Here is a 13,430-nt window from a genome sequence, read left to right on the forward strand (position 1 = left end):
ACAATTATGCTGGGCTGTGTATATTTCAAGAACACCGAAATGGAGATGCTTCCAAACTGCTTTTTTATTGTCTCCCAGAATTGAGAAATGGATTCAGTGTAGCATGCACTGATGAGTCTTTTTTTTTGCCTAAAGCCATCGTGAAACATTCCTGCATTTCCACATTGCAGGTCAATATCTAGGATGAGTGTAGTAAAGTATGAAAAAAATATATAAACATAACCTCATAAAAAAGCAAAAGACAAATAGTTTGTTGCTTCTTTTGTAAATGAGATGCTCTGCCAATAGACTTAATCATCCAGTTACTCCATGAATCAGTCACGATGCCAATGATCAAATATTGTTCAGCCTGTAAAGAGAAAGGACTCCTATGGGGAAAGTATAAGCTTTGAAGGGAGGTAGAAGCCAAAGAAATAATCCATTTCAGTTGCATCAGATTGCTGCTAAATTGTCAAAGGCATGCATGGGAGTTACAATATGTGCATGGATATTCTTTGGAGATAATGGAATTTGTGGGGCATAACTACTATACAACATTTAGAAGATATACCATACATCTCTGTGTCCACTTTCATTAGTAGTTTCCTTTTTAATTTTTGTCATGGTAATTAAGAAGAAAAATACAGTAATCTGGAAAATTATTCCTTAGTTTGTCACAGTTATTATTATAAAGCACCCTTTCCAAAGCTTTACACCTCAGAGGATTTAGATCAAGTTAGGAGGAAGCTCGTTGCAACGGCAATCCATCCAGATGCAAGTTATTTTTTACCAAAATTTATAAACATTAGACTGCTGCCCTACGTTTTGAATTTGGTGGTGTTTTATATGGATGTATACATATACATACATGTATATGCAGTAACACATGCACAAAACAGATCTCTCTATATACATGCATATGCGTATGTGTGTGTGTCTATGTATACAGGCACACACATGTATACACTAAGCACAGCACAAGTATGTTGTTTATATTCACCAAAGAATCTGCAATATACTTGAAGAATTTAGGGATATGTTAACAGCATTCCGAATACATTAATTACAAAGAAGTTAACCACAAACTACTGGTTTGGTTTAGGACCAGATAACCCTAGAGGTTCCTTTCAGCCCTACAAATTTATTGTTCTCTCACTACCCAGACTGAAGCCTCCATTTTTTTGGCTGGTAGTGTTTGTAGCAGTAGAAGTATCCTTGCTTCTTGAATTTGATTGCTCACTTTCTTACAACCTTAGTGTTTTCCTGTATTCATGAGTGTTTATGGATTTAGGATACATTTCTATCCTTGCAGATTTTGACAGTTTAAATAGCTCTCCATTCTTTACTAGGTTTCTTTAAACACCTGATAAAAACCTACTTCCTCAATCTTATAGTATTCAGCCTTATCACATGCATATTTTGGAGACAGAGAAAGAGGCTTTTCACTTGTGCTAGGTAACCTTCCTCTTAGGGCTCAATAGCCAGATGTATCTTCAAAAGGCATGTCTGTAAATAATTAATCAGAAGAATTTGGTAGGGAACTGGACTGATAAAGGTGGGAGACTGATCATCTGGATGCATGCAATATTAGACAATAATTATGCGGCAGCTATGAATTTATGTGCTTGGACACATGGAGCTGTAAACTTTTTTTCCTTATAACTTTTGAAAGAACTGTATTTTCCTTGTGACTGAAGCAACCTTTCTTATGTCTTCATGTCTTTATCAAATGATTTGCTTAATAGGTCTCTCAATCCTACTGAGAGTCTCATTGTCCTTTATGATGGAACTAAGAAAAGAAAGGTAGATTTTTGCCTAAAGAATAAAACCAGACATCTCATCTGGCTATCTCAGGAGATCTGACTGCTAACCTGGAAACCTCATTCCTGACATGGATCAGAGCAGGGACCTAGTTAAAAACATTCACTTGTCTAATGAGGGAAGGCTACCCATTTCTGTTGAGTGAAATGGAGCAAGGAAATGGAAAAAAAGGAGCTGGGAAGAGCTGTTTAAAGGAATGACAGGTTCCCATTCTCAGGGAACCTCTGAGGGCACAGTGTTACTAGGAAAGATGACAGAGGGTATGAGGGCAATAGGGATCTCAGGGAAAGGTTCTGAGGGCAACCAGCCATCCCCTCAGAAGCAGTACAGAGCAAAATTAAGATAATATTATGTGCAGGGTATTAACATGCAGCACATACAATTAAAAAAAATCTACCTAACTTTAAGGGAAGTTTCTGAAGCATGAACAGAAAAATAATCATATTCCAAGCCATACAGACAGTGAAGAGAATAAGAGGGACCTGGAGGAAACTGAAACAGAATTGAAGTAGCTATGCTACTTATTTTGCTGGGGGCCATTATGTTGTCAAAGAAACAATCCCCCACAACATATATCATGGTTCAAGAACAAAAGAATATAAAGTAAAAAAAAACTGGTTTCTTTAAGAGTTACAAAAATAATGAAACTCCTTATCAACATTAGTGCACACTGCTTTTTAATGCACAGAAAATATGGTAACAGATGACTATTTCAAGATTTAATAAAGGTGACATCTCCTGTATAATTTTTAGGTATCAAATTGTATAGATACCTTAAAAGTACATTAGGTGCATTAGGTAGGCAGATAATGGCCCAAACTCAACTGTCAGATACATATAGAGTCCTAGCAAAGTCACCTACACACCTGGGGAAAGAATTGCACTCACAGTGGGCTGGTAGATTCTCAAAATTGTTTAAAAGCTATACTTTTAACAATTGTTTTGATTACATTTTCAACAGAGCTACAACTGAACATGGCCTAGTGGCTGAGGCCAAGACCACAAGGAACCTGTCATTTTATTATTGTCACCAGACAGAGAAAATTGCTGCCAGCAAATTGACAGGAAAATCCTATATCAAAACATTAAACAACAATAATAAAAGAGCTATCATGATGGGAGCTTTCCTTTTACAGGTCTCAACCTGCAGGACATAAAAAACAAACAAAAAACCCCCCATGAGATTGCAGCATGCACTTCAGCCTAGCAAGAGTGAAGGGTCAACAGGAGTTTCTTATTAAGCCATCAATAACTCAGTTTTAAGAACCTAATTTAAAATGTGAACAGATTTTAGATTTTTACTGTCCTTCTTCTTGCACAGGAAAGTGAGCAGCTGTGATACTGAGCACTCAAAGAAGACTACTAGGACTGGAATGAGAGTTAGAAGCATCAGTCCTTTACATTTTCAAACCACTGTAAGCCTCACACAATACCTAAGCAGGTCAATGTGAAGACTCTCACTGATATCAGTGGGCCAAGTCTCTTATTAAGGAAAACTCTAGCTAAGCTCTGTTGTAGAACAAAACCCCACAGTCTTCCATACCTATAGATGCTATTTCTTTCACAGAATCAGGCAGCCCTAACACAAAAGATCTCATTAAAATGTAAGTAAAAGGGATTGTAGGGGAACTCAGTATTTAACTTTGAGTTAAAGAAATAGATATTAAAATATGTGACCATGCAAACAAACATAATGCAACAAATGTCACTTAAGGAAGATCTCCTGCTGCTTGGCAAAGGCCTAAAATACAGTGAAATTGCCCCAGTGCTGTTTTGTGCATCTGTGTGGGTAGGGAAGACCTGAGCCTGACCATCTGGAATTTCACTTGCCCTTGGTCTTTGTGGAGCAGGGATTGGTGCGTGGGTGGGACGGTGAAAACTGTACAGTCTCCAGGGTCACAAACTGCAAAGATCTAATGATAACTGTGCATAGCTTGACAGCACAGGGAAAGGAATTTTCCCCGTTCTTGGTGGGTTTCTTCAACAAAACATACTTCTTTGGACTTATTTATTTTCTATGAAAACCCATGAACATTACCCTGGGTGGCCCATATAAGCTTTACAATGACCATCATATAAATATCTGAGGCTAAAGACAAGGAGGACTTTGATGAAAAAATAGGTCTGAATCTATTTCTACCACCTCTCAGATACTGCTTGTTGGTTACAGAGATGATCTCCTTCTCATTAATGACAAACTGTAATCTAGGTCAGTGGTCCCCAACCTTTTTTCTGCCATGGACTGGCACGGGAGCATTGGAGCCGGCTGCCTCCCTCCTGGGGCTGTCCCACCTCTCAGCTTTAATTCCACATGTCGCTGCTGGCGGCAGAAGCCGCTTGCCTGGGCGGACAGATGTGGGGCCGAGCAGGGGGCTCATGCCATGAGCCAGCAGCAAACCTAGCACGGCCCAGTGGGGGGAATCTAGGTTACAAGGATTTCAGGATCATGAAATAGCTCTCTCTTTTTTCTCCCCAAGAAGTAACCTCTTTCAAAAAGTTCTGAATCTTAAAGGAGTTGCAGATAGCTAATAAGGCATGACATTCACCATTCAAGTATATTTTTCTCCATAAATAACAAATTCACTAAAATCCAATACATTTTACGCCAATGGTGCTCAACGTTCCTGATCCTGTGAGCTAGTTGAGTGGCATAGAGCCTGTCCAGAGACTGGATCCTGTGCATAGGGTTGATCCATGGGCCTAAATCAGCATGGGGTTGGCACATGGGGTCGATCTGTGAGTGCACTCCAGTTCATCTACCTGACCCCATACTCCAGATCCAGCCATGGACCGACCCTGAGTGCCGGTACAATCTGCGCACAGGAAAACATCATCTGGCCCATGGGTCCCAAAATTTGGCATCCAGGATACGATGGCAAAATTAATTGCCATGGCTCTGGAAACCATAGCAATTAATGCTGCTAATGCTCCCCCACTGCTGCAGGTGAGATCCTACCGCTGCTATCCTGTCACCAAACTTCTGGACCCAATAGGAGCCCCATGGCCCAATGACATGGGTCCGAGGGCAGAATCCAATCTGAGGCCTGTAGATTGATCAGGATTGCTCTATGCTGATCTACATTTCCACATTTCTGGGTTCCAAATACTTAGTGGCTTTGGAATCCTATTTTGTTGTCAAGCCTTCTTATCCAGATCACATAATGTTGTAATTCACTTATATAAGTCTTCATGACTTCATGGAGAATTTGCTCTGTGATAGGAGATCTGTGCTAATTTACATATGGACCAAAATATATTATGCACTGTATGAGTACAAATGAAGGCCCTCAGATGAAAACATTTTTACAGTGCTTGGCTTTACAGGGTACTACCACATATGAAAAATGAAAGGAAATGGCCCAGAGATTTGGATGTAGGCCAAGGGGCATATTCCTTCCAAGTGCATAAGCACACTATCAGTATTGAATGCATATTGCATGAGGAAAAAATTCTCTAAAATGGAAGACTATTGTTTACACTGAAAAAACATTTACATATGGCTATAATCACAAGAGCTATTGATTTGATCTTATACTTTGGTTTTAAGGTTTTCAAAGCTATCTAGCGGTTTTAGATTCATAGCTTCTTTTAAACTGCAGTAGCAGGGGGGCATGTATCTAAATTGCCTAGACCAGCGGTGGCCAACCTGCAGTACAGGTACCACAAGTGGTACAGGCAGCCTGTGTGTGTAGCATGAGGAACATCAGAGAGGGATCAGGCAGCACAGTAGCGGAGCAGGGAGCAAAAAAGCAAATTAGCATTCTGGCAGGGGGCACGGGGAAGAAAGTGGGAAGCACAGCATCAGATCAGGCAGAAAGCAGAATGCAGAGCAGCAGATCAAGCAGGGGAAGAGCATTGGAATGGCATGCAGGGAGGGCATGGTGCCAAGTTGTATACCTGCCAAAAAGGTTAGCATACCTGCCAAAAATGTTGGCCATCACTGATCTAGACTGTTTGATTTAGTAAAAATAACCTAGGTTTCTTCTTTTCTGCCAATTCATAAGCCTGGATAACATGCTCCATTAAAGGATTAGACAATGGTGGAGCTGGGGAAATGAAAAGGGTGAATCAGATATCAAAAGATTATGTCTGTATAAGTGTTCAACAATAATCCTCTGTGGAAGGGACTGTCTCTTGTGTTAATGCAACACCAAATGCAATGGTGCCTTTGAGCATTGTTATAATGCAAGCAATAATAATAATAATAATAATAATACTAAAGGCAGCATTTGCTTTTAACACAGCTAATTTTCCTCCTTTTTTCCCCATTTCATTTTATCATACAATTGAGATTAAGTCTTGACTTAAAAATCTGAAGCAAGATCATTTACCATACTGTTCCTCTTTACATCCACTTACAATTGCTAGTAGGAACTTACAAAAAAAAAAAGGGAACCTCCCTTAGGAATAGCCTCTCCTTTTAAGTGTTTGTTTTCCATTATTTCAGTAGTTTTATCTTCAGAGGATGGGAAAAGAAGAAAAGATAGGTCAAAAGGTAAGAAATTTCAATGCTGGTGTAATCCGCAAGGAGCATTATCCCCTCACAGAAATACCTAGGATATGGCAAATTAAGTATATTCATTTTCCTTCCTGCACATCACTTGTAATGTAGTCTGAATCTACAGAAAAATGGAACAATAAGAAAGCAAGTGAATTCTTACTGAAATCACTGCGTGTATTCTGGTGAAGCTCAAATCAGTTCTTTTAGCATATATTTTGCAACAGGATCTCTCTTCCTCTCTCTTATTGTACATGCAAATTCAGCAATGTATATTCACACCTTTGTCCTGGTCCTACATAGGCTGATGTGGAAGATCATTGGGTCAAATACAGGAATCCTAGGTGTCTTGCAAATAACATGGAAGGTCTGTGGCTATGTAGGATACGTCCACGCTAATAACTAGGTTGACCAACCCACGTCATAACAGCCAGCCCTTTCCCAAATCTGAATATGATTCCCTAGAGGCTGAATCTGAATGTGATTATTATCATACAGTGCTTCCTCTTACTTGTGCATAATAAGCCTTGTCTTTCTTTCTGTTCTTGGCTCTAATTATGGCCAGTAGAGACAGAAAGTAGGCTTGCAGAAGAGCTAAAAAGTCAGGAACAGGAAGTTGTGGGACTGTGGCTTTGCTTCTGGCCTGGAGCACCTTGGTAAATTCTAAAGCCACTGCAGGGAAGGGTGGCCTAGCAGGAGGCTTGACCTCTGACCCTGAAGTTCCACAGAGTTTCCAGAGTTGGTCTGGACAGCAGCCAGAGACTGAGTTTAGGGGTTTCTAGTGTAAATGTTTTGTAAGTTTGGGCTTATGCATGGCCATTAGATCAGACCTAGGTAGGAGGCATAGATAACACCTCCAAGGTACATCACCAAGTCACTCCATTACGATCATCTAATGGGTGTAGTGGATATGCAGTAGTACTCGGGGTCAGGTCAGAGCACTGATCTTTTGTTACACAGATTATTATGTACACATGCCTGACTGTCAATGGCATGACATAGCTTGGGTGGAATACATAGATCAAGAGCCATGAGTAAATAACTTTGACTCCCAACAAAATTTTGATCAGGGAACAACTATTATTGGCACTAGAACTCAATTTTTAAAGTAGGTTAGAGGGCAAATTAGTGTAGCACACACATAACTAAAATAGATATTTGAGCACTTAGACACTGAATTAGGTGCCCTAAATTTGAAAACTGTGCTCCCCAGTTTTGCAATGGAACCCAAAAGCTCATCATACAGATTTAATGGAATTGTACTGTGCTAACTGGAGCAATGAGAGGTTGGCAGTGCTCTTCTCACCAGGAAAATGCATGCTCCAAAAACTGATAAAACATTCAGGCTCAGGTGTCCCCACAGTCAATGCCTGGTTTATCTTAAATTTAAAAATATTTTCAAAATCAAATTGAATTCTAGAGTGTTTTTAAAGAAAAATGTGTTGATTGAATTATTACCCCTTTTATTGCAAATATTTAGAGAAGGAAAAACTGGATGTTTTAAGAATCCTGTAGAAATGAAGAGAGTAGGCAGACTTCATGGACTTCCCTAATTCAGAATTTCCTTGTCTTGTGCGTACTGTTAACTGTAATGTTACGTGACATTAAATGGCTTCTTAATAAGAAAAAAAGAATGGGTGTAAGGTTACTTGTGTAAGTGTTACTTCATTTCATCCCATCATAGCCGGTATGCAGCCCCCACCCTAAAGCACCCTTGTGCCCCAGCCAGCCTGTCACCATCTACACAAGTGTTGCAGAGGAGTAAATAATTCCACCATAAAAAGAGTACTTGTGTTGGGCAGTACTGTCCTATGGCAGAGTTAATTAGTTTACTCTGGCATAATATCATAATTTGTGTAGATAGTGACGCTTTACTAATTAGGCAACTCTGCAGTAAGTGTCTTGTGTAATGTACCCACTGGCACTAATGTTGGCTTATTTTTCATGGCACTATGTGTATAGATTCATGGAACCACTGCTTAGTAAGTACAACAAACTTAAAATACTGCAGTTTAAATTTGACTTTCTTTTTCCAGATGTATCTCTGAAAAAAATGCAGTTATTTTTCTACACACAAATAGCATCATGACGGTAACACCTTTCTTCTCATCTATCGGGACCTCTTTGAATTTATAATAATTTTGACTTGTATTTCATACCTTCCAGCTCCCTGCAGCCAAGTTCTGCAATGCACCTGCTGCACCTTCCAGTGTGTCTGGATTTGAGCACTCGGAGAGAAGTGTGAGGTAGGGTTTGACTATTGAAGGGTGCCACAGCATCTGGATTCCTTTTGGTGGTTCTGCACAGTCTGGGAGAGGTCCTACTCCGTCCCACTGTTGGAAAGGACAAATCTAATGTCACCAAAGATACTAATATCACTGAGAAAAATATTTAACCTTTTTTTAATATATAGGTCCACCGTCAAAAGCAGCATTCCTCACCTTTAACCATAATACGAAATCCTGGACAGAGGCAGAGAATCTTCCTCCCAGTACTCTTCCTAAAATAGCTTTTTGATGGTACTTGACCTTACCATTAATGAAAATCTTTAAGTACTCTATCTAATTAACATAATGAGAGCAATTAGCTTCCACTGCATAACTTTTTTTTGGAGGGGGGGGGGGGGGGGGGGGGGGAGTAACAAAACCTACTGAGAAGCACTTGTATCAACAAAACTTATTGGGTGTCTTGCATGAAAAATAAAAAAATATAAAAAAGGAAATTCTCTATTTGAGTGATCTTTTCGGTGCTGCCTTTTCAGTGGAAACTACTCTGAAAAAATAAATGATGAGTGGGCTCTGGCTCTTTTCCTCTGACATGTCTGGATAGTGGACTATTGTCCAACATGGGCAATGGTCAATCCTGTACTGCTATGAGGTTTAGACACTAATATTTCACATCAAGCTGGAAAAAGGAGCCCTACTGCAGAGGAAAAAGAGTCCCCTCTTTTCACTAGAACTCACAGCATCCATTTCTGACTGTTGGAAAGTCTATTAAAATGCTATTCACGGCCATTTTAAAACAAGTAAGAAAATCTAAGCTAAGTTTTTAAAAATCTTCTAAAACATTTCAATACTATTTTTCCTTTAACTCACACAACACATAAAATTCACAATGTGACACTGGCATAAGATAAAGGTTCTCTTAGCACTAGTTTAGGATGACTCATTGGGCATGTCTACATATGCTATTAATGTGCTGTAATATGCTGTAATCTTACTGCACAGTAAAATAATGTGCAGTAAGCTTTCCCTGGGATCATGTCTACATGTGCACCCAACAGGAGCAGTGCAGTGCAGGGCTACTCCTGCCCTGCTCTGCTCCTTTACAGCAGCCAGTGGGAGATCCAGGCTTCCCCACATGCCAGCCTGGGCTGGCAGGGGGCACCGTGATCTAAGCTGGGCTCTGGTGGGCAGGGGGATCTGTCCCACCTCTGGGGCAGCTGCCTCCGGTCCCTGTGCCCCAATCGGCAGATCAGGATGCAGGGCTGGGAAACTGTCCCCTCCCCCAAGCAGCTGTTTCCCAGCCCTGCACTCTAATTGGCAGATCAGGGCATGGGGCTGGGAAACAGCTGCTTGGGGGAAGAAACAGCTGTCCTGTCCCCATCTCCCCTGTCCCCCCACTACCTGGGCTCACCAGGGGCAATTTGATCCTGGTTACCTGTCTACACATGCACTACTGTGCAGTAGCTACAGGTAGTATCCAGCTGAACAGCAGACTAACCTACTGCACAGTAAATGCTGCACACACTTAGACAGTGACACTTTACTGTGCAGTAAATTAGTATACTGTGCAGTAAAGTATCTCATGTAGACATGCCCATTATGGCTTTGTCACTTGAGAGGAATGTGGTCAATAAAAATGTATGCAGATAAAACATTCACCTCTACCATTCTATCATGCGGCCTAAATGCATCAGTACATGCATAAACTGAAAGCTCAATAAATTTCTGGTTGAATCCCACAACATTTAATGTAGTTAGCTCATGTAGTCCATTACGATATGACATTAAGGATATTCACATTGCAAGAAAGTAAGATTTTTTAAAATTCTAGATGTCAGTGGCAGTTTACATATGATTTAAAGCTAAGTATAATGTCATACATATTCAAAGTAAAACATGATGTCTAAACCCTGAGCTTGTTTGAACTGACATGGCTGTACTGACTTTAAAAAAGCTGTATATTTAATTGCCCTAGGTCTCAATTTACTATAGCTAAAGCAATGTAATTCATGCTTTTATCATTCCCTGCTTTAGAAACACCCAGGCCAGAGATGGCTGTCCAGATGTAGACTAGGATTAGCAGAGCCTACTGGGGTAAGGGACTGTCACATGAAATTTCCTCCCCATTTCAGCCTGGTTGTACGAAATCATACCTTTGTACGAAATCATACCTTTGTTTAAAAAAAGAGAGAGAGAAAAGAACCAAACATTGATTTCACACTAGGTAAGAAAGAAAACACATGTGGGAAGCCCATGTTAAACTACTGTAAGAACATTCCACAAGGTTTCATTCCAGAGAGAAGGGAGTAAAGAATCTAATTTCTTAATTCACTATTGCTGAGAAACTGAGATATGCCAATTCTTTGTTCATACAAGTCACCAACATACTATAAAAACCCAGCTTCTTGGATTCATGGCCATATTCTGGCCTTTGGACAACTTGAGGGGAAAAACAAACAGAAAAAAAGGGGTGGGGGGTGGCAAAATGCTGGATCTGCCTACCATCTTCCCTCACAGATGCAATCAGCCTCCAAATGAAGGGAGGTTAGTAGCTGTGGAGTCCTTTGGGGATCAGATCCTACTGTGGTAGTGCAGATCTCAGACTGACTTGATGGTGACTTCCTTTTACTTCCCTGTCTCTGTACCATTAAATGTGGGAATTTTCAGGAGGAGCTCAGTGTGGAATATAACTTAGGCTCATTTGTGCATTAGTAACAGCATCCACATCTGTGACTGCGCATCAATAAGACAGTTGCACCACTTGCATTGCAGCTGAAGTATCTTATTTCAATGAAGTGGGAGACATGTATGAATAGAAGTATATTCTAATATAACTGGTAATTTAGGTGGGCTGCATTTGCTGTAGTATCCCATGTTGCCTCCTATATAAAATGTGGGCATTAAATCATGTAAGGATACATTACTTTTCCTGTAGGGTTTCCTTATGCTTCCTCAGCTACCAAATACATTGTTAGAAAGTAAGATAAACATTTAATTCAGGAGACAATTTTCCATTGTTCTGTAAAGTGACCCATGCATCTCCAAAATGTCTTTTATTACATGCCCCACTTAATGGCTGTTGAATAAATAGGAAAGAAATAAAGAAGACAACTGATGTAAGAATCTTCTTTGATGACAACTAGAGTAGTTCAAAGTGCTGTTTTGTTATTTGAGGGCTTAGGAGCACTGAGACTTGTTAATGGTGAAGAAAAGGAGACATTTCAAAGCTAGCAAATCTATGTGACCTTTATCTGGATGCTTTCTTCAACCTTTCATAACAGTTAATAATAAAAACCTTAAATTGTCCAAGGCAAAATTATTTTCACAAGCTGTAATATTACAGTAAATGTTTCTCCAATAGCTGCTGTGGCAAGCTGAAGTTACTTTCTACCAAGAACTATTCAATATTAATGAATCGAAGTAGTGAGCTGAAAGACTGTGCCCAGAGAATTACTGGAACAGTCACTACATAGTGGTAATCCATCAGGAGTGATCAATAAGTTCTATCTGAGATAGCCTGTACTATAGATATACAGGGAACATCTCAGAAGGATGAGGGCTATATACTCCTCCTAGCTTATGTTAAAAAGCCTAAAGCCCTGAACAAAAACTCCTTCCAGCCCTCATCTCTTATGCTGTAATTTACAAAGATGCTGTGAAACTGACAGAAGTTGGGAGTTACGTGGATGAGCTATGGCCCTGCTTCTCTGTCCTCCCCCCCAAAACACACTTCCTAAATCCAATCCACACATAAAAAGGTCCAAAGAATTACACAAATCACACAAATTCCCAAAATCTATTCCATTTTAATCTATTTCAAAAGCAAAAGACTTATTAATCATTCCTATCCATACTATTCCTATAGCCTATTCCTTCTCTGAAGAGGCTGTTGGGGGACAATTCTGCTTTTGTGAACCAGCCCTTTACTCTCAGACTCTACTGTTGTTCAGTGTGCATGCGTCTATAGGACCAAATCCTTACTCTGTTCCCCATGGCAATGAAAGTAACATTAGTTCTTTACACTCCCAGATGGCACAGACCTGATCAAAAGCTGGAATTTCTATTTCCCTGGAAATTCATAAATCCCAAAGAAAGAAAATTGTTTAGGAGAAAAACATCTTTACAAACCATTTAAATGATAATGGTTTTAAGGTTGGACACTTTCCACTGCTGCCAGGCCCCCTGGCTCCCTGTCAGCACAACAGACTGGCAGGAAGCCAGCAGTCACAGGGCCCTCAAAACTATGGCTGAGGGAGGAGCCTTTATGTTTGACAGTCAGAGTTCACAGCCTCTGCGGGCTCTGGCTCTGCAGTCCAGAGGCGGGGGCTGCTGAAAATCAAGGACACCTTATGGTCTCCAGCTCCAGCACATTCTACATGTCAGAGTTGCCCTGGAGCAGTAGGCTCTGTAAGCTCTGGAGCCCCAGCAACCCACCAGGTAGGCTGGCAGGTAACTAGACACATTTTGGACAGAAAACTGTTTGCCAGCCACACTCCCACTGGAGCCCTGAATGAGATTGCTAAAAGCTCAACAAATCCAATACGCTTCTATGAAACATTCAACAATTTGTAATTTTTCAGTGAAAAACAATTACCACAAAAAATTCCTGACTAGCTCTGAGGACTCCAAACCAGAGCTGCCTGTTCCTGAAAGCAATCAAGATGGCCCAGAAAGGGGCATATAACATCTCCAAGTATGGCACCTACAACTCTCTTGCAGGGGTTAAAGCATCCATAGAAATTAACTTCCCACGCAGTTACTCATTGGATCCTGTCCCTTCGTGCATCCCTTGAATTCAGTAATTTCTATGGAACTTGATGGAGGGTTGTGGCAAAGTGGGGCTCCCCGACTAGCCACAGTGCTAGTTTCCCCACTTGCCTTGGGCACACTACCCACCTGACTCACCT

General features: G+C 40.5%; 1 protein-coding gene across 1 annotated transcript in view; it reads right to left on the reverse strand.

Moving 5' to 3' along the window:
* The window catches only part of CTNND2 (catenin delta 2), a 554,610-nt gene that overhangs the window by 113,929 nt on the left and 427,251 nt on the right, over positions 1–13,430 (reverse strand). Inside the window, exon 13 of the mRNA XM_025215651.1 lies at positions 8,458–8,631. Within this exon, the coding sequence (XP_025071436.1) occupies positions 8,458–8,631 (174 nt within the window). The remainder of the gene's footprint in view (positions 1–8,457; positions 8,632–13,430) is intronic.

The sequence above is a fragment of the Alligator sinensis genome, unplaced genomic scaffold (assembly GCF_000455745.1).
Source record: "Alligator sinensis unplaced genomic scaffold, ASM45574v1 scaffold82_1, whole genome shotgun sequence".
In the NCBI taxonomy this organism is placed as follows: domain Eukaryota; kingdom Metazoa; phylum Chordata; order Crocodylia; family Alligatoridae; genus Alligator; species Alligator sinensis.